General features: G+C 39.5%; 1 protein-coding gene and 1 long non-coding RNA gene across 3 annotated transcripts; one reads left to right on the plus strand and one right to left on the minus strand.

Annotated features, from left to right (window-relative positions):
• Nucleotides 1-182: 182 nt before the first annotated feature.
• Nucleotides 183-15356, minus strand: ERCC4 (ERCC excision repair 4, endonuclease catalytic subunit). 2 transcript variants are annotated; one of them, XM_048056226.2, is made up of 11 exons: nucleotides 15165-15356; nucleotides 14446-14626; nucleotides 11444-11639; nucleotides 9874-10081; nucleotides 8638-8818; nucleotides 8167-8295; nucleotides 7471-7581; nucleotides 5644-6235; nucleotides 4787-4879; nucleotides 3987-4099; nucleotides 183-2910 (listed from the first exon to the last, which is right to left on the minus strand). In XM_048056226.2, the coding sequence occupies exons 1-11, from the start codon at nucleotides 15336-15338 to the stop codon at nucleotides 2177-2179; spliced, it is 2712 nt and encodes a 903-aa protein (XP_047912183.2). In that variant the 5' UTR covers nucleotides 15339-15356; the 3' UTR covers nucleotides 183-2176. The 2 variants fall into 2 exon arrangements, with proteins under 2 accessions (XP_047912183.2, XP_047912184.1); XM_048056227.2 differs by lacking the exon at nucleotides 15165-15356 and adding an exon at nucleotides 13578-13709 and having other exon boundaries at nucleotides 14446-14579.
• LOC136786466 (uncharacterized) lies at nucleotides 8814-11447 on the plus strand. Its single transcript, XR_010825190.1, has 3 exons — nucleotides 8814-8964; nucleotides 9286-9357; nucleotides 10298-11447. It is a non-coding gene; the product is annotated as an uncharacterized lncRNA (long non-coding RNA).
• Nucleotides 15357-26733: the final 11377 nt, after the last annotated feature.

The raw sequence follows: 26733 nt of genomic DNA on the forward strand, positions 1-26733 counted from the left end.
CACAGTTAGTACCTACTGTTCCAGAAGTTCAAACCACTGACTTGCATTTACATATTACTATAACCTGAACAGTAATCTAACCTCATAACATAAGATACCCACTCACAAGTAATAAAGCCATGCAATAATTGCAATATATTTTAAAGAAAAAAATCATGCAACAGAAAAAAAAGTCACAGTAATTCTACACAAACAAAATTTAATCTGATTATTTCTTGATTGCCTTATATGACTTTGATCTAGCATACAAAACAAAGCTACAACTTTTTTAACCTGTTCACATACCCACACAAACAAACAAACCAAAACAAATAAACAGTTAATATCTTAATGTACAATACATGTTTGGAAAGGTTGTTCAGCTCCTTTTTTTTGTACCAAGCTCTATAGGACATGCATTCAAGATAGTTATGCTTTTAGTACCATTTTCTGTTTTCTTAGCACCACTTTAATGGCATTCTCAACACCGAACATTTCTGACCTTACTGCTTTGAATAAGAAAATCTCATGGAAAGACTTCCTTCTATATTAAATGAAATAAATTAGAATATAGGGCAACAGAAACCCTCATCTTAGCTACACATTAAACATAAAAAACGTTCAAATCTCAATACAAACAAATCAGAAAGAAGACGTATGTACAATTACCATAATTTTAAATTAAATTTGTTTAAATTAATCAATTTAAATTTTGTTATTGATCTATTTAATACTGAAATTTGCACCTGCAGAATAATGTTCACTTTGGAAATCTGTCACAGTTCAAGACTATAAATTAACAAATTCATAATTCACCCTTAAAATGCACAGCATACTTTAAATCTTAAAGTGCACAATACAGTTTTTTCTGAGCTTGAATACAAAAAAATTAATACTTTCTCCTTTAATTATAGAAATCGTGTCATTAGAATTAGAATCTTACAAATATATATATATGCAAGTCGTGACAAAGATTTTGTAAACAGCCAATGTGAATATGTTAGAGAAATTGGTAATGACCCATCTTTTAGCAATCACAGTTTGTTATATAGCTGTCATATCAAAGCTCAGTGCATAACACATGTTTTTAACAACGTACATATTCACAAACTATTAAAAAAATCATGTTTTCTCCCTGCTTTATGCTACATAGAATGCTAAAAGACACCTTCCAAGTGACAATAGCTTTACTGAATTTATTGACAGATGGTCTATTTAAGATATTAAAATGCAAGTGCAATAGGACATAGGAATAAGACAATATTCGAAGAACTGTTAATACTTTCAGAAAACTACTGCATTATATGAGAGGAAATATTCTCTGGTATAAAAGAATTGTCCCAATTGTATACCTGTATTTCTACTTTCAAGTGAATGAGGTGAAAGAGCTATCAAAACTGACTGAAAAGTAAAGTATCTTATAAGTATAAATAAGGCACATTGAGAATAATATTGTATTGTGCCATCATGGACATGTCACAGTGTCCAATCAAGACCAAAGGAATGCACTTTATAAGATGTAGTAAGACAGAGCTGTATCAATTTTGGAATGTCAAAAATGACTATAACTTCTAGTAAAGTAGGCAAATATAATGGACAACATACCATTCAATTACAGTTTACTGTGGCGAATGTTTATGATGAAGTTCTAAAATTCATGACTAATTCCAAGTATGTTCTTATAAAGTAGTTAAACTCCTGGCAAGTGATCATGATGTGTTTCAAACAGCTCCACCACTATCAGTGGAAAACTGGCAGTTTCAAAAAAGCAAGACGTTAATAACAAAAATGGCAAAAGCAAAGTGATATATGATGCATCAGGTGACACAATTAATCAAAATGTACATTTTTTGCTTTAACAAGACATAGCTTTCAAAAGAAAACACCTCTATCTATTAGTCTTAGCACTTAATTTTAATGAGCTTGATGAAGAATTTTATTTCATTCAGTGCTAATATAGAATTTATTATGTACTATAGAAAGAATAAAAAGTATTTGTGTTCCTCTATTAAAACTTTCTTTTCCTCATAAAGCTTGCCTACAGTAATAATTAACTTAAATGTTAAAACTGATGGAACAGCATTAGCAGGAAACAGCTGGTTAACTTAGAGGGCATTTGTTAAAATATTTCATGTACCTTGCCAAAGTCCTGTGTGAGAAAAGCTCATCTATAACTTATGTTGTTCAGTTCCATTAGTCATCTTTTGTTTTTTTCTTTAGATATTGCCTCTTTGTAGGTCACGTGAATAAAGTCATACAGTTGTGTGGCATTGATGGTATTACCCAAAATTTCAGAGAGTTTATCCTTTGACAGAGTCACTAGCTCTGCAATGCTTTTTACGTGGTTCATTAAGGCACAGCAGTTTTTTGCATTAATACCTGGCATTTTTAGTAGAAAGTCCTGAGGGCCAGGGTTATACTTGTCTGACTCAGGAAGAGTTTCAGAATCTGCTGTTATAGCCATTGCTGTTTCTGCATCAGGTTGTGGATGGTTTTGTTTTAACTCTTCAAACAGTTCGGCAGTAGCATGGGGAGAAGGACACCACAGGATACGTAACTTTGGGAAATGGAGTGTAAGAAGAGTTAGTTTAGAAGTAACGTCACTACTGGAAATCTCCTGACGTAGAGAACCTTGCGGAATCAAGGAAAAAGGTTTGTTAGGATCAAATTCAATCAGAAGAATTGGTCGCTTATAGTAACGGGACATCGAAATGCATTGTGTATACAGTCTTCCATTGTTTAAGGAACCAATAAGATCACTGATACTTTTCCGCTCTACACAAACATCAGGAGTTAAGATATAATCTCCAACTTCCAAAGTAACAGGCTCAATGTCAATACCACGACGATGAATCAGTGATGGAAGCTCACTACGAAATTCCCGCATGTCCACTATTATAGTTTGTTGAGTACTCTTCTGTTCCTGTCCACCTGAAGAGCAAAATAAAGAGTTAACCAAACTAACACATGACCTCCAACTCTAGCTATCCCATGTGATGCCAACACTTCCATAATGGATGAACTTCACCTTTCACATTATACCTCAAACTCAGCAGTATAATAAATCTAGACTTTATTTAATTTTAAACTTTAAAGACAAATGAGTTGCCACATTATATACTATAGTTTATGGAGTATACTCTGCAGTTTAATAGAACTATCATGTTACCTTCTATACACCGTGTAGTGACAACGAGATATATTAAACTGTAGAGGAAAATTACTTAAACGTGTGAAGAAAATGTCTAAAATGTTTCCTGCAAAATCAGATAATGAAGCTGCTGCTTTTTATTTCCAGCTGTTTCCCACAAAAATATGGCATTTCATTGTAGAAGATATATTTTAACTTCTATAGATCTATCTGTAAAAGGACACATGAAAAGATCGCAGCATTGAGGTGACTAAAGACATCACAGCAAAGATTAGAGAGCATATGGTAAAGAAGAGCAAGATTTCAAAAAATGACAGCTAAGAAAAATAGAGGCAGAGCTGTAAAGATGAAGACACAGTACACATCAGAGGAAGGGAACAAAAATACAGTTAGAAATGCAGCAAAGGAAAAAAAAAGATGCTTTATTGGAAAGAAAGACAAATACATGATCTGCAGTTGTTCATTCAAGCAATCTGTTTCGCCAAGATCAGAAGTCCCAAACATTGACTAGTTCAAGAACAAAACACATCACTTGACTATCTGTAGACTTCAGTTTTAATGTTTTAGTTTCTTTCCACCTCACTGAAGGCAACAGGCTGCCCAGAAACAATCCAAATGGTAACTGTCTTAATGGTAAAATACTTCCTTAACCTATAATTTCTTTTCAAAGAAAAACATACTTCACTGCTATTTCAGAATGACAGCAAGAGATGCACTAAGGTAGATAATGCTTCTTTTCCATCAGGACTGCAGAATCCATGTGCCTCTACCACACAGATGCTTTGGACAAGATTTAAACAAAATAGGTTACAAGCCTCAGCTCAGAGCTGCGAGCCCAGCTTCAGAAACCACTCACCTGCTCTGCGTGTGTCAGTGGAAACAGAGGCAGGTTTAGCATCCCTCAGAAGGTCTAAGTTTGTTTCATCTCTTCCTTCTCTTTCTTCAGGAACAACCATAGTGGCCCTTTCTCTAAGGAACCACAAACAAAGAATCACTGAAAAATTGCAATTATATATGACGAATACTTCATAACATTTACGTACTGTTCACTGAGATGTAAAATTACATGTAGTTGAATACTAATTGCAAACCCGACTAGAAACGCAATTCATTAGGATTTCCAGATTGTTTGGGCTAGATTCTGAACTTTTATTTTCAATTTGTAGTACTTCTGAACATCTCTCTATATTTTTTGAATTTCATAGAGCACATACAACAAAAGAACTAATGACTAGTACTAGGAGTATAACCCAGTGAGAAGACATTATCTCATGCAGTCTAAGAAAATAATTGGTTTGGTCCTGAAAACTACTTAAGTCATGAAAGCCTTCGAAATACCCTACAACATAGGTTACCTGCAGACAAAAACACATTTTCAGAAGTTTCTCAAAAAGGAGAATCTTAAACAATCAAGTAAACTACCAGTTATGCTGGGTAGTCTTTGAACTTTCATATTAAAAAGCCAAAGTATCAGGTACTCTGAAAAGGAAGGTTTTGTTTTTTTCAATCGATAAGAAAAGTCTCTTTAAGAATCTAAGAAGCAATTGAATTAGGAGTTTACTTAAAGCCTTCACACAGTTAAGAACTTCACCATTTGAAATGTGACCACTTAAGGGAATTATGTAAGAAATTAATAACAAAGGTTAATTTTGTTACCGAATGAGTTTTTCAAAGGCTTCCTTCTCTTTTCTCAGAGCTGTCAGATAGCGCTGTTCTTCTGTTGAGCTTCCATATATGAGGAAATACACCCTGTATGTTTAGAGGGGAAAAAAAACACAAAACTATTTAGTAAATTAAAAGAAGACACTAAAAAACGGTATTTAAGATTAGTAGCAGTAAGTGCCTGAAAAGTTGATATTTGCCTTAAAAAGGTAAGCTGAAAACATCATTTTTTTTTTCTGCAAAGATACTCCAGAATCAGCAACAAAAAACCTTATATCCATTTTTCCCTCTTTTCTTAAGAAGAATTAGGCTTACTGAAATTTTGGGATTCAACCAGGGTGGACTCAGATTTTAGTCAGACACAAAGCAAATATAATGAAGAAGTTACTTTCTTACTATTTTTAAAATCTTCCCAGAAGAGTATGTATAACTAACTATAATCTCCAATTGTCCTGATTTAGGAAAAAAAAAAGAAAAAAAAGAAAAACAAACAAAAAAACCCACACAAAACACCAAAACATATAAGACTTCAAATTGTGTATTTGCATGAGGATATCTTATCTTCTACATAGAACAAACTGCCTTTTATAGAATGGACATTTTATTACAGGTGTGTTTCCGTTATTAAGGGACTAAATACCTAGTGGGAAGTAAAAATTATCTTGCAATTACATTCGACATAGTTTTGTTTAAAATTAAAAAGAAAGCTAAACAGGAATTAAAAGGTAGCTTAAGAAGATCACTAGATGCATTTTGTGCCTCGACTGTCAGAAGTGCACAATAGATGTTTTTTTTCTTTTAAGACTAAAATTAGACCAAGAACAGTCTTGATTATCACCAAGTTCACTTGCCTCAGAGGCTTTCCAGGCCTGCTTGCCTTGTAGATTTCCAGCTGCCGAACAAAAGTTAGCTCTGCATCATACAACACAACATATCTTGGTTCTACTTCATGCAGTACCCTGGTGAGAGCATAGGGATCACTGCAACCCTGCAACGGATGAATAATTGTGAGTGGGTTTTTGAAAATACCGTAGTAAGAATCTGAAGGTAAGTTCACAGGGAAATCTTCAGGAATGGTCTCATCGATACTGCCTTCTTGGCTACTGTTTAACTCTTTGTTATCTTCCACATCCAACTCCTCTTTGTTTTTCTCCTCAGTTTTCCCTATCATTTGGATTATAGTCTGGTCTTGCTGCTTCTTGTGTTTGTTTTGTTTTGAAGAAGTTGCGAGTTTGGTTTTTTTGGCTTGAGGCCCTGTGTCTGGTCTGGCATTTCCTTTGGACTTGACGGCTTTTCTGTCCTTAATCCACACATCTCCAGCTTTCTCATCCTTTCCAAAGGTTTTGTTATACAGTCTCGTTAAAAAGGCTTCTGCTCCATCAGTAATATACTCCCTGAGCTGTGCACAAGCTCGGTCATCACTGGCACAAATAAGCACTTGCCCTGCAGTCAAGAAACAATATCACGTTTATAATCTGTTATGATGTACTTCTTTTAATCCAGCTACAAGACACCTTGAGCAAATTGTTTTTAATGATCCTAGATGCGTGCCTGCCAAATGCCTTTTACAGTTGGTGGTCACAGTTGTTCTGGACTTCCAGGGAGTGTAAATTGCATCGTATTTTGTATTGAACCAAGATTAGAGAAGGTTAATAAAAGTTCAGCATTCCTTATTCTTACACCACCTAAAACAGTAAGGTTTTACTTTTGACCATTTGAAATGAAGCACATACAGCATGGGCTGAAACATACTCAGATGCTTACTTTTTATTTTTTTAAACGTGGGATAAGACAGAACTTAATTGAGACTATTCTAGTTTTCAGCCTTTGTCAGCTGTGTTAGGGAGTCCAAAAAACACGTTTCACACAGTATTATTGACGTTTGTGGGCCCTGAATAACAATTCTCTGCAAGCTGACTCAGATAAACTCCTACAACACTAGGTTAGAGAGCCAGTTCTTATCCATTGTCAGAACACTGTGGGTGGGAGAAAAGAGCACTTTTTTACCCTTACTATTTCCTAAAATAAAACTTGGTGAAATTTAAGGGGATGAAAAGTCCTAAAATAGGAAAGGCAGCAACGCAGTTATTTAGATACACACTCACCTTCTTCTCTCTACCCAAGAAGCTGCACCTCCTGGAGAAGTGATTTTTAGGTGCCCAAGAAAATGTATAAGACAGAATGGGCAAAAGATGGAATCTCTGTTTCTTTGAACCTGAACCAAGCAGTACCTCAATTACTATAGTTCCAGCCCTCTGAAGGTCCATGCCCCTCTGCAATCCAAGCAAGGGGACTATGTTTGTCTGAACAGTTCAGGGAAGACTGCGTAACAGACCGATAAGCTTGTAAAGCTATGAAACAGTTCTATTTCTGCATTACTTTAATTGCTGTTAGAAGGCTGGAACATGTACAAGTTGCCTCGTTATTTAGAACAAAGACCACAGCAGATGAGATCTTTTGATTTGCACTGGGATAAACTGAATAGATAATTGTCTTATAACTATCTATCCTACCGGTGAGGATATATAAAACGCTTTGTCTTAAGTCTATAAATTACTGTTTAAAACCAGCTCTTTAGTATAATCACAGTAAAGAATTAGAGCTACCCCTTTCAAAAGTCAAATAGAAGAGAAAATCAGATGTACTGTGAAAACTTCATTCATTTAGTATTTTCTCACCTGGACCACCGAAGTCTTCACTGTTCTTATTCTCATTTTCAATCTCATTCAGTACTTCTCTCAAAGCTTCCCATTTTGGGTTACTTTCTAGAACCAATTCCCTTTTCAGTTCTGAAACAAAGTAAGATTAAACATAGCAGCTTTTACAGCCAAAATACCCTTCAGAACTTTAAATTAGTGGTTCAATGTCAATAGTGTGATGGTTGTTGGCAAGTACAATATTCAACAGCCTACATATGTGACTTGTTTTGCTGATGGGGTAGGAGAGTACTCTTACAGAATCATTTAAAAATGGGGAAAAACGCTCTAATGAAGCAAAAAGTTAAAATATTGACTTGTTCTTCAATTCTGAAACTCTTGAATAAAAAAATATATATGTATTTAAAGTAATGGCAGCTTCTTATCCCTTCATATAAAATGCAAAAGATCAAGCTGAAATCTATGTAATTCAAGAACAATCCATAAAAGCTCTCCCAATGATCAGATAAGTAAGCTGAAAAGAATGCCTTTTGTTCATGACTTGTTCGTGACTGTTTTATGTTGTTTATTATATGCTTTTTGAACAAAGATTATGTCTCAATATATCCCAGCTACCAGACTGGTAGAGCTGTGTCAGATCCTGTAACAAACCACAAGTAATAATATACAGAGTGTTTGAAATTGTGTTACACTTTCAAAATTAGGAGCGATCAGTACCATTTTCCTTCTTTACATCACTGTTTCCAGAGACTTTGCCTTTCTGATTCAGTTTCTCATCTGCAATGCGATAAACTCTTGCTCGAGCATTTACAAACATCGAAGTACTGGAGTCAAGAAACAGCCAACCTAAACAGAAAAAGAAAACATTAATAGTTTGACATTTGAAGTGTACATGCTTCAGACATTTCCAATAATAGCCTCACATCTCTCATCTGGATTACCTGTGCTACCTGCTTACTATGTAATTACTAGCTTAATAAAAGACAGAAATGTGATGCAAATCTCACGCTGTTAAGTAACAGCAGTTAAGTGGGAAGATGAAAGCATTATCTGTCAATAAAAACCTACGCCCGTATGGCTGGTTACATAAAACCTAATTAGATACCTTCATATGTTTAGGAATGTTAATTAAAAATATCATAATTTCTCTGTTTCATGCATTAACTTGTATGGTTATTCAGTGTTTACCTGAATTCTCACCAAAAGCTTTTTCACTTGCTTTCAGTGATTCCAGAAGATTGAGGAAAGTGACACAATCATACTGAGTTAGATACTGTAGCAAAGTACGCAGTACTTTCAAATCCTGGACCAAAGATTTTGTCTTAGCTCCAAGCTGATGCCAGAGAGGATCTAAGTAGTGACGTATTGTCTAGAAATATAAATTGGAAAATTCAGGATGTCAGATTTCTACTATACTAATCAAGATAGAAATGCCCTTTTTTTCCTTTACAGGAGATGCCACTTGCCACTTTTTATCCCAACTGGGATAAAAAATAGCCAAGTCAAGATGTGATGGTGAGACATTTATTTTGATGAGTAACCATTTTTTGCAAAGTTATAATATAGATGCCATTATGTAAAGTCATAAATTCAACAAATACATGCAATTCAACGATTAGCAGCTATATACAATTTAATGCTTTCAGTACATCTTTTCCTTTCTATATTAAGGAAAAATAAAGGTATTATAAGCATCAGTTAAAAAAAAAAAAAAAAGGAAAAATCTTATTTTACAGGTACTGGCCTATGCCTTTAGTGTTTAGCGTTCTTTATTTAGCTAAAGTAGAAAACATTAAAATGTCTTTTAATTTTCAAATTAATATGAGTATGATGCAGATACACAACGTAGAAAGCCAGAGGAATAAAAGCCTCCAGCTTTTTTCAAGTACAGAAGGCTTCACATCAACAGTAAGTATCAGTTAATAAGTGTTTCACTATGATGACTGAAATTTATGATTTTACCCTACAGAAAGCATACGCATGCCAAACATGTTGCAGATCTGTCCATTATAACACTGCACACACTGTTAATGGACATATAGGATGGTTGAAAATACAACAGATGCATGCACGTGCATATTATTTACACAAATGTGCTTTACAGTGCTTCTCCTAATAAAGAAAATAGAAAATACAGGTATGAAATTCAAATGAATGGGGGGAGGGAATAATACATACCTATCTCTAAATGATATTATTATTATATTATTACACCAACCACAGATCAGGATGTTCTTGATATAGGGACTTTTCAAATGAAAGGCGAACAATCATACTAATTCACCAAAAATCCTGCTAGTAACCGTAACATCATCTGCTGGTTATTTATTTATTTTATAAATAATATTTTTGTTTGCATGATGGATAGTTTGAAGATCTACATCCCTTTATAATTAGGCATATCAAAACAATCAAAATGGTTACCTTGTCAAAAGGTTTACCAATAGCATTTTCTAAAGATAGATCTTCTACTTCAAGAGCTGGATTGTAACGTTTGAGTTCTCTCAAACACGCATTCAAAATGTCCAGGATTGAAGTCTGGATAGCAAGCATAGCAGGGGTCATCGACACATGTATTTCCACCACTTCAGGTTTATGCTTCTCTAAAAAGGAGTTCACTGCTATATGAAATCTATGAGGAAAAACAGCTTATTAGGATTCACATGAATGTTTTGCTTGATACTGTAATTATAAAGAAGTTCATATAAACTAAAGTTACAAACGATTTAAATGTAAATTAAGCTAAATGCAAGATGAATCCACTTCTACAGATGCGAAGACTGCAGTCTTATGAATGGTCTCATAAAACCATCTGATGATTTCACAATTATGACTGTTCTCATTCTAGGCATATGAGCCTGTAGCTCTGGTGACTGATCCATGGAGAACTACTGCACTAGATTCCACATCATCATTACAAGTAACAAACCTCAAAGGAAAAAGAACAACAACAAAAATCTCATAAGGAAGAAACTGTAATGGGCTCACAAATCCCTTGAAGTCACATGGATCTGCTGGCAGATAATTTAACATCCCCAGCTTTGGATAAGTAGCAGGTCCTTGTTCCAACACAGCCTCTATAAACCAATCTGAACACACAGTTACAAAGGTGCCAGCTTATTTTACAAACAGAATAAGGCACGGAGAAGAACACTACGTCTGAAGAACTCTGAAACTCAATGAGCATTTTCCTTACTTTGTGCTGCACCCCCAGGTCTTTTCATGGTTCAGAAGGCAAGAAGGAAAATTCAGAGAGCTTTGTGTTGTTCATTTCTGCATCTTTGTAATACCAAAAGGTAGAGTTTATAATGCAGAGTGTGAGTACACAAGATGTACGTTCTAGACTGGACAGAAAAAAAAAAAAAAAAAGGCAGACCTCCTGCCCAAGGCAAGAACACTGAATGGGTAATCAGCTGAATTGCCCAGTCCCATTTCAGGCTCTGCTCCTGGAAGACTTAATGCATGCCACAGACTTGGCAGCTTGGTTTCCATCAGTCATCAAGAAATATTCTTTATATATCACATACATGAAAAGGAAAATTAAAACAAAACAAAACACAACACAACCTTACACAAAGAAATAAATATCCATAGAGTTTCACCACAATCAGAAAAAAAAATACTTCCATAAGCAGTGAAACTGTGAGACTGTGTTCCTGTTACTTCATGGTTTAAATTATCTGTTCAATAAATTATGTTTTTCTTAAGCTATTTAGATTATCACTTTCTGCTGTGATTTCTACTGGCTAAAAGCACAGCTATACCGTAAGGTTCAGCCTCCTAAAGATTTAATTCGAGTCTATTTTCAAAAATACTTAGAGAAATTTAGGTCTTTAAGACCATTTCTTCTGTCACAAGTTGAATGAAATTAGTTTCAGAATACAAATAGGGAACGGAGATAAGCAGATCGACTACATAAACCTCATTTTGTTAGGAATCCATGGTAGCAACCTTAATAATTATAAGATTTCAATGAAATAAAGAAGTATCTTACCTTGGCCACAGGTAAAGTTTCCTGACAAAAAGATTTCGCATCACTCTTTCCACATGGCAAAAGCCAGTGTTAAATGCAACCGCATTATCTGTAAAAGCTTTAATGAAGCCTTGCTTGTTCTTCTGGCGATAAAGCCGCAAGATAAATGCTTCCTGGCAGGACTCAATGATTCTGTGTGCCTTGTATACCAAAATGCCTGACAAAATAAAAGGTTTCCAAGTTACAAAGTAGTAAAGAGAACTTGAATACTGTATACATTTTCCAAGTCTGTCTTACTCTTCTAACTGTTTTTGTTAAACAAAGTACAATAGGAATTTCAATCTTCTAGAATGACACTGAACAAATTTTTAAGGGTTCAAACCAAGTGATTCCTCAGTTTTAGTACCATGGAACCTCCCAGTAACAGAGCTGGGTTAGTGATGCATCTTGAGCCAAAAAAAGCTTGCACTCAAATGGCAGGACCTAACAGCTTTGAAAATTCTTTACTCTTAAAGAAAAACTTGAACACTTGAACTCATGCTTTTTGAAAGGGAGAAGAGCGAATGCAAGACCTAACAGTATTTCTGCAAAGCAAGTTTGATAAGTTCAAGACCGTGAGTTTTGAATTCTTTTATTACACAAATTCTGTAGTTAGAGTTGTCAAATATGCTTTTTTTTTTTTTGATAACAGTTCAAGTATTTGTGATATTCAAAGAACTTCTGAAAACATTTCTGGTGCTTTTTTCCCCCCCTTCTATGAACATATTCCCACTTGAGGACAGAAGGGACCTTAAATTGAGCGATTACACCAACATTTTTCTTCATGGCTCTGGGTATTAGGAAAAAAAGATTTATCATATACATTTTAGTACAGAGAAATGAAACAATAGTTGAACTACATTAAGCATATTGAGGTAAACACTTTTGGGATTTACACTTCACTCAGCCAAAACCTTTTAAAATCAAGGCTTATTCTTCCTCATACTTAATTGTGTAAAATGACACATTGTATTTTTTCCACTCTGCCCCTAGTGACAAGGCCTATGTGACACTTACCTGTTCACAGCTTCAATGGAATAATAAATGCCTTTCGAAAATGGAAGCAAAAGACATCAAACAAAGGCTTCATTATGTACCTTGATAAGCTGACAAACTTACAGTGCATCTAATTTCTACAGCAAGTTTCTTCAACTCAGCATCTAGCCATTGATTTTGATGTCTTTGTTTTGCAAATTAGAAAGCATCTATATGAAAAGGATTTTCATTCAACTGCTAACCATTCATGATCAAGTCATGGAATAATCCACTGAAAGATGGATAAAACATTCATACATTTCTCCCACAAAGTCATTTTTTTCAGGACATAGTAACAATTGAACTCATTTCTGAATATCGTCAAGTTTCTCAAGACGTGACTGAATGGACATTACAGGAGACAGAGAGTTTGTTACAGGCCAATGAGACTATACTATTTGCTACAGCATTTCTATTTGGCCCAAACCACCAGGAGTACTTATGTATTGCAGTGATAATTTCTTATTTTCATTCAGCTGAATTTACGAGTTCATGAGCTGTTCATTCACATGTGATTCTTCAGTGATTTTATAAACGATATTTCTAACACTTACCAACACTTTACTGTATTTTTTCTATGTTAGTTCCTCAAGAAACACTATTACAAGCTTTTGTTGGTTTTGTCGTACAATTTCACACACACGTAGTACGTTTCCAATACAAACGCGCGTTACCCAAGCTTTAAATGAAGCACCAGGTCTGTAAAAACTGCTGTCACACTGACCTCCAGTGTCATGACGACGAGTATAACAACTCTGTGTCATTTCAGGTCAGTAGTTTAAAAAAAATCTTTAGTGCATTTATTCCTTTCATCCACACAAAACCCAAACGTGTTTTATTTTGTTTTGCATTTTTCCTCAGGATAAGGGGGAAAGGTGAACAGGAAGTAGCCAAAGGGAAGAACAGAAATTGAAGGAGGTGCCCAGAAACTGTTTACTTTTTTTTTTAAAAAAGTTGGAAAAAACAGACAAGTCTAGAGTCCATTTGCCTTAGCATGAACCTGTTCAATATGTTTCACAGATTTGAGGTTTTAAAGGTTGACTAAAAGGAAGGAGATACAGCTTATGAAGCAAAAACTTACATTCTTCTACGCAGTTAGTATTCTGTTGCATTTAAACATTATAAAGATGTTAATATTTATATACCAGTAAAATATTCTTATACTCTCAGGCATCTGTTTTACTCGCTCTTCAGGCTGTAAGAGGGTTTCCAGCTTAGACAAGAACATAAAAACAACTGAGGTCAGGAGGAGAGGGGGACCAGAACATTAGAGAACAAGACAATTGGAACATCTTTCATGTGTAACTTCTATATAACAACAAATAAAGTCACAAGCTATGCCCAAAAATCTTTGCGAAGTTTTAACAACATTATTTCATAATATTGCTATTTAGACAGCATCCAAGATATTAGAAGAAGATTAGTAAGACGTTATTTTATTTGACGGGAAAAATCATCAGGACTAATTCATTAATGCAAAAACCAGCAAGTGTGCATGGTTGATAAATATGCAATCTAAAATCAGTTTCAATCACAGGCCATTTACGTTGAGTATTCTGGACACTATTTTCTCAAGTATAATCAGTTATTTTCCTTGGAAAGCAATGCAGCCACTCTGAATTTCCATGTTTCTTACGTCATGGCATGGTTTAACTGCTGATTGTTTTCCAGTTTATTATTGATATCAGAAAGCCATACAGGGATATTATCCACTACCTAAAAAGAATGTGGATGATTTCAAATTGTGTGATTAAATAAAGCAAACAAGTTTAGAGCAAAGATGACCATTAAAAAAAAAAAAGAAAGAACTACATATTTGTTCCTTTTACCCCAGTCTTTGTAAAAAAAAAAAAATAATTCTTCAACCTCAACATCAGTCAGTCGGACTCTTTCAACAGAATTACACTTAATGTATTTTCAGTCATGGCTTGACTTCATTAAGCTCTTACCAGTAATGAGGTTTGCAGGAATTCTGTCGGTAAGGAAATCTACCACGAGGATTCGACTTGTTGCAAAGAGAACTCCTCCTTGTGTGTAAAATTCATAGCGAGTGTTACTTGCAATCTCATTGGTAACACGCCGAGGAAGATGAACAACTCCATCTGACCTCAGTTGATCAATAAAATACTCCTAAAACAAATGCAGTAAAATCACAACAGACTTCATTCTGACAACTGATGAAATGGATACAAAAAGAATCGCAATTAGTCCTATTTTATTAGTTTTGCAGAGCCGTCCACAACCACATAAAAACATGACAGTGTAAGATACTAGGTAAGGAAGTCAGAATTATGGTGATGTTTTATTTTGATGTTTTACTTTGCTAAGTTTCAAACCCTTTCAGGTGACTTAGAAACATTAGTATTTTCAATAGCAGTTAGACAATATTTAAGAAAGTACAAGACTCTGACACTCGATGGATCTTAAGTACCCTGAAAATTTTTTCTTGCGTTTTTCAAAGTATTTTAACAGCTCTTTTTTTCAGGGAGCAGGCAATACTAACTTAAGGCTCGAGAAGTGACAACGGCCCGTCGCGGCCCGCCAAACCGCCGCGGAAGAGCCCCCAGCCGCCAAACACCATCTCCAAGGCGGCAGCAGCCGGCGGGCAGCCTCTGCTCGGGCCCGGGCAGCCGCCTCCATACCTCCTTCCTCCTCCTCCTTCCCTCACCTCCTCGGCGGGGCTCGTGTTCAGCACCAGCACCAGGCTGGCAGGCTCGCTGTAGAGGCGGAGGAAGCGCAGCAGCAGGCGGTCGATGCCGAGCCCGCGGGCGCACACCACCAGCCCGTCCTGGTGGAAGAGGTCCAGGAAGATCTGGCTCTCGTGCTCCAGCAGCGCCGCCATGGCCGCCGGCCCCAGCCCGTCACAGCGGCGCCTGCCCCCGGCCCGCCTCGGCCTCGCCGCGGCTGCGGGAGCGGCGCCCTCACGCGGCTGGAGGCGCTGCCTCCACTCGTACTTGAGGGTCTTCTGAGGGCCCGGGTCAGGTACGGAGGTTATTTTTTATTATAAATGGTTCATTTTTAGTCACAGACTAGAGGCATTTCTTAACCAAGTGTAAGGAATAGTCCAGCAATTCGTGCCACTAAGGGGTGTGAAGGGTTAACATTGAGGCCTGGGTTTAGGCGAGAAGAGAACAAAGGGATTTCTTCAGAGAAAAACTGCTGACTCTGCACGGACGTGCAGTAACTTCTGACAGCCGGCCAAGAGACCACTAGATAAGGAGGAAGAATATGAGCCTCCCTGTCCGAGCGGCCCCCGAGAAACTAACAGAGACTGATAAGCAGGCGCACCTGGGAGGACTTCGGATTCGGGAAACCAATTATAATAACCCTGCCTCTTCTAGAAGTAGTAATGAATATGTATTAGCCTAGGAGCATAAAAACCAGCCGCCTTACGTAACAGGTGTGCGTCCTGGGGGAGCAGAGACTCCCGGCGCACCCAGCGCTGTTTGCTTGCCTCTATTCATTTAATAAATTGTAAACTTTGATTGTAATCCTATTTGGGACTCAGTCATTTATAACAATTGGGGGCTCGTCGGGGGTGGTCTTGGTTCCTGAATTCTGACTTGATCTAGGAGGGGCGCCCCCACCATTTGGTGGCTCCTGTTCGAGTCAGGTCGGGGCTAATGCCATCTTGAACCTGAATAAGGGCAAGCAAAGATTTAGATTTTTTTATGAGCTCCCTTTGCCGGCTGCAGCACTATATTTTGCCCGTAATTCTGCGCGCGAAGATCCGAACGAAGACGACGGAGTCGTAAGTATTTAAGGAGTATACCGTTCGGTTGGGTGGGATTCGGTTGCCTGTGTGTGTGAGAGTGTGACTGAGACGGAACGTAGTTCCGAAGCGATTGTGGAGGTCTTCTAACCGCGGTTCCGATCTCCCGCGAGGGACTTGGCCGGTGAAGAACCGAAGCGATTCCTATAGGATTCGTGGGTGGGTGATAGGTCCTAAACCCCCTGCAAGACACTCTCACTAAGGCAACCAAGGGCTGTAGGAATTGCCACAGTAAAATTCCTAGATGGGTCAGACAAAATTGAAGACCCGGGACCAGAGAAAAGGGAGCAAATTACCAGACATACCACCAGAAAGTCCATTAGGGATAATGATTAGAAATTGGAACGATAGGGGCCCCAGAAAAGGGAAAAAGTAAATTAAAAATGGTTCAGTATTGTATGACAGAATGGCCAAAGGAGCCTTTAAGACCACATGTCTTTTGGCCCGTTTTCGGATCCTTTGAAGACTGGGTTTGCCAGGCCTTAAATATACATGTTAATTCAAAGGAACCTTTTAGCCAGGAGGAAAGTGATTATGCAGGATTATGGATCAGGATCTCACGTCCTTTTCCAGCCTCAATATTTACACTAAAAGCAGACGAGAAGTTTGACGAAGAAGAGAACAAAAAAATAAAAAAGAAAAAAAAAAAGGAAAAAGAAAAAGATGATGAATGGGAGTCATTGGATAACCTACCACCTCTATATCCTAACAATCCACCCCCGGTGGTGCATCTTGTAATCCTGTTTTGTTCTTAAATGTTTTGACTGTGTCAAGGAGGAAGGTGGGAGCATTATCTAAGTAACAGTTTAGAAGTTTGTGTATATTCGCGGTGGTGTTCGGTCAGTTTCCCAAGTATCGGGGGAGAGGGGCTGACTGATTATCAAAGTGGTAGAACGGAGAGTCACTTCTTTGGTGGTTCGGGCCTGAGCTCTGGGAATTTGGTAAGAAGGGGGAGAGCGAATTTATTTAGGCCTCAGTACCTTTTTAAACCCCCATCTTGACGGATACACAGGAGTGATTCCTTGTTTTGTGTAGGCTTACTAACAAAGTGCATGAGAAAAATTAGCATTTGGCTTGAAATTCGGTCTTATTGAAATGTAAATTTTGTGGAAAAGGTGTTATTGTTTGTCTAGAAGACAGAAGGCTGAGTGCTTCAGGTGTTTTTCCGAAGTCCTGCGGATTTATGATTGGAATGGGGCTCATTAATAATCTGAAATAGTAAAGTTTGTATGTGGAAAGAAGAGTTTAATCCCAGAGAATTGGGACATTTGGGAAGAAGATTAGGAAAAGATAGTAAAAACCTGCAATAAAAAGGTTTGCGTGGAAATTGAAACAAGGGACAGTAACTAATATAAATAAATAAAAGGGAATGGGAAATCAAGGAAAAGGGGAAAATCCAAAAAAAAAGACGTCCTAAAAAAAAAAAAGCCTCCTTGGGTGCATATTGGCACATTGGAAGGATATTGTTAGAAATGGGGGCACAGAAAGCAAGAGGACTTTCACTAAGTATTGCAATCAATGGTGGCCACTATATAAACTAAATGGCCACTTTATGGATCAATCGACTATAACAGTGTAAGAAATGGTCCAGCAATTCGTGCCACTAAGGGGTTTTGAAGGGTTAACATTGAGGCCTGGGTTTAGGCGAGAAAAGAACAAAGGGATTTCTTCGGAGAAAAACTGCTGACTTTGCACGGATGTGCAGTAACTTCTGATAGCCGGCCAAGAGACCACTAGATAAGGAGGAAGAATAAGAGCCTTCCTGTCTCCCTGTCTCCCTGGACCACTAGATAAGGAGGAAGAATATGAGCCTCCCCGTCCGAGCGGCCCCCGAGAGACTAACAGAGACTGATAAGCAGGCGCCCCTGGGAGGACTTCGGATTTGGGAAACCAATTATAATAACCCTGCCTCTTCTAGAAGTAGTAATGAATATGTATTAGCCTAGGAGTATAAAAACCAGCTGCCTTACGTAACGGGTGTGCGTCCTGGTGGAGCAGAGACTCCCGGCGCACCCAGCGCTGTTTGCTTGCCTCTATTCGTTTAATAAATTGTAAACTTTGATTGTAATCCTATTTGGGACTCAGTCATTTATAACAATTGGGGGCTCGTCCGGGAGAGTCTTGGTTCCTGAATTCTGACTTGATCTAGGAGGGGCGCCCCCACCATTTGGTGGCTCCTGTTCGAGTCAGGTCGGGGCTAATGCCATCTTGAACCTGAATAAGGGCAAGCAAAGATTTAGATTTTTTTATGAGCTCCCTTTGCCGGCTGCAGCACTATATTTTGCCCGTAATTCTGCGCGCGAAGATCCGAACGAAGACGACGGAGTCGTAAGTATTTAAGGCGTATACCGTTCGGTTGGGTGGGTTTCGGTTGCCTGTGTGTGTGAGAGTGTGACTGAGACGGAACGTAGTTCCGAAGCGATTGTGGAGGTCTTCTAACCGCGGTTCCAATCTCCCGCGAGGGACTTGGCCGGTGAAGGACCGAAGCGATTCCTATAGGATTCGTGGGTGGGTGATAGGTCCTAAACCCCCTGCAAGACACTCTCACTAAGGCAACCAAGGGCTGTAGGAATTGCCACAGTAAAATTCCTAGATGGGTCAGACAAAATTGAAGACCCGGGACCAGAGAAAAGGGAGCAAATTACCAGACATACCACCAGAAAGTCCATTAGGGATAATGATTAGAAATTGGAACGATAGGGGCCCCAGAAAAGGGAAAAAGTAAATTAAAAATGGTTCAGTATTGTATGACAGAATGGCCAAAGGAGCCTTTAAGACCACATGTCTTTTGGCCCGTTTTCGGATCCTTTGAAGACTGGGTTTGCCAGGCCTTAAATATACATGTTAATTCAAAGGAACCTTTTAGCCAGGAGGAAAGTGATTATGCAGGATTATGGATCAGGATCTCACGTCCTTTTCCAGCCTCAATATTTACACTAAAAGCAGACGAGAAGTTTGACGACGAAGAGAACAAAAAAAATAAAAAAGAAAAAAAAAAGGAAAAAGAAAAAGATGATGAATGGGAGTCATTGGATAACCTATCACCTCTATATCCTAACAATCCACCCCCGGTGGTGCATCTTGTAATCCTGTTTTGTTCTTAAATGTTTTGACTGTGTCAAGGAGGAAGGTGGGAGCATTATCTAAGTAACAGTTTAGAAGTTTGTGTATATTCGCGGTGGTGTTCGGTCAGTTTCCCAAGTATCGGGGGAGCGGGGCTGACTGATTATCAAAGTGGTAGAACGGAGAGTCACTTCTTTGGTGGTTCGGGCCTGAGCTCTGGGAATTTGGTAAGAAGGGGGAGAGCGAATTTATTTAGGCCTCAGTACCTTTTTAAACCCCCATCTTGACGGATACACAGGAGTGATTCCTTGTTTTGTGTAGGCTTACTAACAAAGTGCATGAGAAAAATTAGCATTTGGCTTGAAATTCGGTCTTATTGAAATGTAAATTTTGTGGAAAAGGTGTTATTGTTTGTCTAGAAGACAGAAGGCTGAGTGCTTCAGGTGTTTTTCCGAAGTCCTGCGGATTTATGATTGGAATGGGGCTCATTAATAATCTGAAATAGTAAAGTTTGTATGTGGAAAGAAGAGTTTAATCCCAGAGAATTGGGACATTTGGGAAGAAGATTAGGAAAAGATAGTAAAAACCTGCAATAAAAAGGTTTGCGTGGAAATTGAAACAAGGGACAGTAACTAATATAAATAAATAAAAGGGAATGGGAAATCAAGGAAAAGGGGAAAATCCAAAAAAAAGGCGTCCTAAAAAAAAAAAAAAAAAAAAAGAAAAGCCTCCTTGGGTGCATAGTGGCACATTGGAAGGATATTGTTAGAAATGGGGGCACAGAAAGCAAGAGGACTTTCACTAAGTATTGCAATCAATGGTGGCCACTATATAAACTAAATGGCCACTTTATGGGTCAATCGACTATAACAGTGTCTTGCAATTAATGTTTTTGAGGAGAGAAGGAAAATAGGATGAAATGTTGTATAGTGATATGTTGTTTCAGCATGTTGGAGGGAAAAGGTTTGGAATTAAGTTGGCCCCTGACTGAGCCTTTGGTGTTGGCATTAGAAAAGTACGGGCTGGAGAAAGATAAAGGAAGTGTTAAAAGGGTTGTTGAAGGTGTTAAAGGCTGTGTGGCATGTAGTATTTAACAGAGCTGTTTGATGCTGAATGAGCAGGGAAAGAGGATGTAGGAATGTTAATAGTTCCGCCTCAACCCGAGGCTGAGATCTCTAAATCGCGGGTGTGAACCCTCTGGGGCAGGGGGACCGTGATGGGTCCGAGAGAGTTGTCGTGGAAACAGAAAAGCAGCTAACTTTTGAAACAACCTGAGTTCGTGTGTGAGCTCAGATTGCCAATGGGACCGCTCAGGGAACTTTCAACGATTGCATTCCCCTGACCGACCCCCTCACTGAGACCCTAATCACTCTGGAAATTATGTAAATACTAAAATCTGGTTAAATTGGCTATTGGGAATTGAGAATCTGTTCCAACAAGGTCCAAAAGAAACCCCTATGGAATTTATGGAATTTTTGAATTTCTGGACCAACTTTGAAATGCAATGAAAAAAAAAAAAAATGGACCTGGCTTAAAAAAAAAAAAAAAAAAAAAAAAAAAAAAAAAGAGAGAGAGAGGCAACTGGCTAGCCTCTTTCCAGGGCAATCAGCCCCTGATATCAGAAAGAAATTGTCTTAGGCTGCAGGACAAACTTACAACAGTCAGGAATGATGGGGACCTGGGGCATCTACCCTAGCAGGTCCACTAGTTGAAATAAAGCTAGGAAATGAAGACAGAGGCTTGAATTTTTTGTTGGTTATGGGAGCTTCTTTCTCTGTGTTAATTAGGCTGTAAATGTAATAGGAGCAACATATTCAGTGTTAAATAGTTTAAAAGGACGATTAGGAACTAAGACAACTACAATAATTGGAGCCACAGGGAAAGAGGAGGAATGGTCATTCTTACAACCCCTTGATTTGCGTTTTGGGGGTAAGGAACTAACCCATGAATTTTAGTATGTACCAGAATGCCCGATGCCACTCTTGGGACGGGATCTATTAGCCAAATTAGATGCAACAATAACCTTTGAGGATGGAGAATTAATAATGAAGGTACCTGAGTCCAAAGTAGGCCAAATCCTAATGATCAAAGATAAACCCTTTGTTAATATTCCAAGAGAAGTAGAAAATGCAGTTATAGCAACAGTACGGGAAACAGATGTACCAGGGAAGTCGAAACTGGCACAACTGGTAAAGGTGGAATTAAAGGAAAGAGCCAAACCTGTTTGAATCAAACAATATCCACTTAAGATAGAAGCTAGGCACGGGAATGGTGAAAATTATTGACAAATTTCTCAAATATCAGATTCTGGAAGAATGTAAATGGGAATACAATACTCCAATTTTTCCAGTAAAGAAGCCGAATGGCGAGTATAGATTTGTACAAGATCTTAGAGCAATAAATGAAATAACAAAGGATATTCACCCGGTAGTAGCTAATCCTTACACATTGTTAACATCTGTGAAAGGGAAATATAAATGGTTTACCGTGATAGATTTAAAGGATGCCTTCTTTTGCATACCTCTTGATAAAGATAGTAGAAAATTATTTGCCTTCAAATGGGAAAACGTATTGAAGATTTTGGACCACATATGGTAACAACCGTTTTGGAACAAAGGGGGGGGGGGCACTGGTTATCACCCAGCTGGATGATGAAATATCAGGCAATCCTAACTGAACAAGATGACATAACCTTGAAAACGACTAACCTGTTATATCCAGCAGTATTTCTAGGAACTGTTCCAGAAGAAGGACCGTTGGAACACAGTTGTGTGCAAATAATCGAACATACGCCAGCCACAAAGATTTGAAGGATGTACCCCTTGAAAGGTATTCAGTGGGAATACCACACTCCGTGGCACCCACAAAGCTCAGGGAAAGTAGAAAGGATGAATCAAACAATAAAACAACAATTGGCTAAGTTAATGATCGAGACACAGCTGCCCTGGACGAAATGCTTACCATTGGCACTTTTAAACATAAGAACTAAACCACACAGTGAGACTGGATTATCATCATATGAAATGTTATATGGTATGCCTTATTCTCAAGGGATGCCCCTAGGGAACAATGTAGTTGAGGATCGTAGTATCCAGAAATACATAATTACCATTGGAAGGAGATTACAGGAGATAAGAGAAATTGGGATGATGACTCAGACACCACCTTTAGGATTTGCTATTCATAAAATACAACCAGGAGACAAGGTCTTAATAAAAACCTGGAGAGAAGAATCATTGAACCCCCGATGGGAGGGACTGTACCTTGTTTTACTTACTACTGAAACAGCTGTGAGAACAGCAGAAAGGGGTTGGACCCACGCATCCAGAATAAAAGGACCAATAACTACCGAAGCCTGGAGGGTTGAGTCCACTCCTGGGGAACTGAAACTGAGACTAAAGAGGAACTGATATCCCAGCAATGAGGTTCTGCATGAATTAAGGGCACTGGATAAAGAGGACAAGGCTGAAGGGAGGAAAGGGAGAAGGCAAGACCGGGGTAGGACCCTCCACTGCGGCGTGTATGGTCTACCGAGGGAGGCAACCCCTATGGGTATTGACCGCCGAGTGAGAGTGCCTCGACCGGACTTCTCCCACACCAAGATCAGTTTGTCCTGAGAAAAATAACATGAGAACCTTTTAAACCCATAATAAAATTGTGATTAGTTTTTCCAGGAGCTGGATCACCCTGAAGGGCTGAATGGTAACACAAGCTCTGAAAGCGGGCCCAACCCCATGATTGAAGGCGCTTCCCACACTCTCAAGACTGGACGGCGAAAAAGGCTTATAATATGACAGGTCGCCAAAGAGAACTGAATTGTGACTGTAAGTGGAAACCCAACGTGGGAGCTTGGAAGCGTGCATATACGAGTACAAACGGGGCAGACATTGTAACAGGACCACTCGGTAACAAGGACACTCTGTATTATCACGCCCCAAAGGGTAAAGATGGATGGGATGGTCATTTTCCAAACGGGACGTGGGCCCTAAAGGGACATTATTGGGTGTGTGGCAAACATGCTTACAAGAGGCTACCCGGAAACTGGTCGGGAATATGCTATGTGGGGTACATAAGACCCTTGTTCTTTTTATTGTCACAAACACAAGGAAATCATTTAGGAATAAGATTATATGATGACCTGAACAGAGTAAAACGATCTATTGATACTTCCTTATCCGGGGATAGTGCCCAAAAATGGGGAAAGGATGAATGGCCTCCTGAAAGAATCATACAGCATTATGGGCCAGCTACCTGGAACCCGAATGAGTTGGTATCAGGAGCCCGAGAACCTATTTATAATTTGAACCGAATAATTAGGTCGCAAGCTATCCTCGAAGTTGTAACCAATCAAACAGCGACGACCTTGGATCTTCTGGCTGATCAATCCACTCAGATGAGGAACGCTATCTTTCAACGTAGAATGGTCTTAGACTATTTACTAGCAGAAGAAGGGGGAGTGTGTGGAAAACTGAACGATTCTAATTGTTGTTTACAAATTTATGATAATGGAAAAGTGGTTAAGCAGATAACAAAAGAAATTAAAAAGCTAGCCCACGTCCCAGTACAAACTTGGAAAGGTATGGATTGGGATTTCTTTTCATGGTTGCCCGGTGGACCATGGGTTAAAAGAATGCTATTTTTATTTTTATGTGGTGTAATGACATTATTGTTTATACCTTGTATGATACCTTGCTTTACGTTGTTGATACGGCGGATAATAAATAGCACCCAATTTGTGATGACTTTGGGAGAGAAAAGGTGATGTCTCGATAATGATGCTTAAGAAATGGACACCCCGAGAACTGACTGATGAAATCCAACTGCTACTAACAAAAGTTGAAGAAGAGACACGAATTGATGATATTAAAAAAAAAAAAAAGGGAGGAATTGTAAGGAATAGTCCAGCAATTCGTATAGTCCAGCAATTTCAATAGCAGTTAGACAATATTTAAGAAAGTACAAGACTCTGACACTCGATGGATCTTAAGTACCCTGAAAATTTTTTCTTGCGTTTTTCAAAGTATTTTAACAGCTCTTTTTTTCAGGGAGCAGGCAATACTAACTTAAGGCTCGAGAAGTGACAACGGCCCGTCGCGGCCCGCCAAACCGCCGCGGAAGAGCCCCCAGCCGCCAAACACCATCTCCAAGGCGGCAGCAGCCGGCGGGCAGCCTCTGCTCGGGCCCGGGCAGCCGCCTCCATACCTCCTTCCTCCTCCTCCTTCCCTCACCTCCTCGGCGGGGCTCGTGTTCAGCACCAGCACCAGGCTGGCAGGCTCGCTGTAGAGGCGGAGGAAGCGCAGCAGCAGGCGGTCGATGCCGAGCCCGCGGGCGCACACCACCAGCCCGTCCTGGTGGAAGAGGTCCAGGAAGATCTGGCTCTCGTGCTCCAGCAGCGCCGCCATGGCCGCCGGCCCCAGCCCGTCACAGCGGCGCCTGCCCCCGGCCCGCCTCGGCCTCGCCGCGGCTGCGGGAGCGGCGCCCTCACGCGGCTGGAGGCGCTGCCTCCACTCGTACTTGAGGGTCTTCTGAGGGCCCGGGTCAGGTACGGAGGTCATTTTTTATTATAAATGGTTCATTTTTAGTCACAGACTAGAGGCATTTCTTAACCAAGTGTAAGGAATAGTCCAGCAATTCGTGCCACTAAGGGGTGTGAAGGGTTAACATTGAGGCCTGGGTTTAGGCGAGAAGAGAACAAAGGGATTTCTTCAGAGAAAAACTGCTGACTCTGCACGGATGTGCAGTAACTTCTGACAGCCGGCCAAGAGACCACTAGATAAGGAGGAAGAATATGAGCCTCCCCGTTCGAGCGGCCCCCGAGAAACTAACAGAGACTGATAAGCAGGCGCACCTGGGAGGACTTCGGATTCGGGAAACCAATTATAATAACCCTGCCTCTTCTAGAAGTAGTAATGAATATGTATTAGCCTAGGAGCATAAAAACCAGCCGCCTTACGTAACAGGTGTGCGTCCTGGGGGAGCAGAGACTCCCGGCGCACCCAGCGCTGTTTGCTTGCCTCTATTCATTTAATAAATTGTAAACTTTGATTGTAATCCTATTTGGGACTCAGTCATTTATAACACAAGGAAGCTGGCTGATCTCAGCCTGCGCTCCACTGACTTGCGGAAAATTGACTCCACAATCAGGTTGTAAAGTAGGTATGTTTATTCAGTGCTGGTCAGCACAGGGGGTAGACCCACCAAAGTAGTGCGCACCTGACACGGCAACTTGCCTTGGTTATATGCAGTAAAGAGTTACATATGCATGAAGTTTCACAATACGCCTATACATATTCATAACCTGTCCCCGCTTCATATTAAAATTAGTTCCAAGGAGTCATTTCCATAAATTCCTCCCATCTGATCTTGCACAGTGTCTCCTGGTGGTGGTTGTCGGGAGTCCTGGGGATGAAGGTTGATGACTCTTCCTCGTCACCGCTAGTTGACCTCTTGTCTTTGCACAGACTCAGTTGCTCCTTGGCTCTTGTCCACCCGCAGGACCAGTTTCTGCCAGTTTCTTAAGATAGGCTCACATTCTTATTAAGAAACTGACCTTGGTAAGGGGCCCAAGGCTTCTTGCTTTAGTTAATTTGCACAATGCACCATAGTTAGCAAAGACACTAAGTAGCATCCTAGTTTAATGCTGTCAGCGCTCTATCTCTACTTGATAAGATTCCCCTAACTCCCTCTCACCATCATGAGGTAGCAGCACCTCAGCTTGGCAGTGTCCCGCTGAGAGGAGCCCCAGGCCTGCTCCCAAAATGGCTGCCAAGGCAAAAATATAAAATAAAACGATAAATCTGGACATTTTCTGGGCCTGCCACAGGGCAGGCGGGTGCTGCTTTGGTCGGGCCACATGCTAGCAAATTTAGCTGTTGAATGTTGTTATAAATGACTGAGTCCCAAATAGGATTACAATCAAAGTTTACAATTTATTAAATGAATAGAGGCAAGCAAACAGCGCTGGGTGCGCCGGGAGTCTCTGCTCCCCCAGGACGCACACCTGTTACGTAAGGCGGCTGGTTTTTATGCTCCTAGGCTAATACATATTCATTACTACTTCTAGAAGAGGCAGGGTTATTATAATTGGTTTCCCGAATCCGAAGTCCTCCCAGGTGCTCCTGCTTATCAGTCTCTGTTAGTTTCTCGGGGGCCGCTCGAACGGGGAGGCTCATATTCTTCCTCCTTATCTAGTGGTCTCTTGGCCGGCTGTCAGAAGTTACTGCACATCCGTGCAGAGTCAGCAGTTTTTCTCTGAAGAAATCCCTTTGTTCTCTTCTCACCTAAACCCAGGCCTCAATGTTAACCCTTCAAATCCCTTAGTGGCACGAATTGCTGGACCATTCCTTACATTAGGTTTCACAGAATCACAGAATCACCTAGGTTGGAAGAGACCCCCAAGATC

The sequence above is a fragment of the Anser cygnoides genome, chromosome 15, assembly GCF_040182565.1.
Source record: "Anser cygnoides isolate HZ-2024a breed goose chromosome 15, Taihu_goose_T2T_genome, whole genome shotgun sequence".
NCBI classification, from domain to species: domain Eukaryota; kingdom Metazoa; phylum Chordata; class Aves; order Anseriformes; family Anatidae; genus Anser; species Anser cygnoides.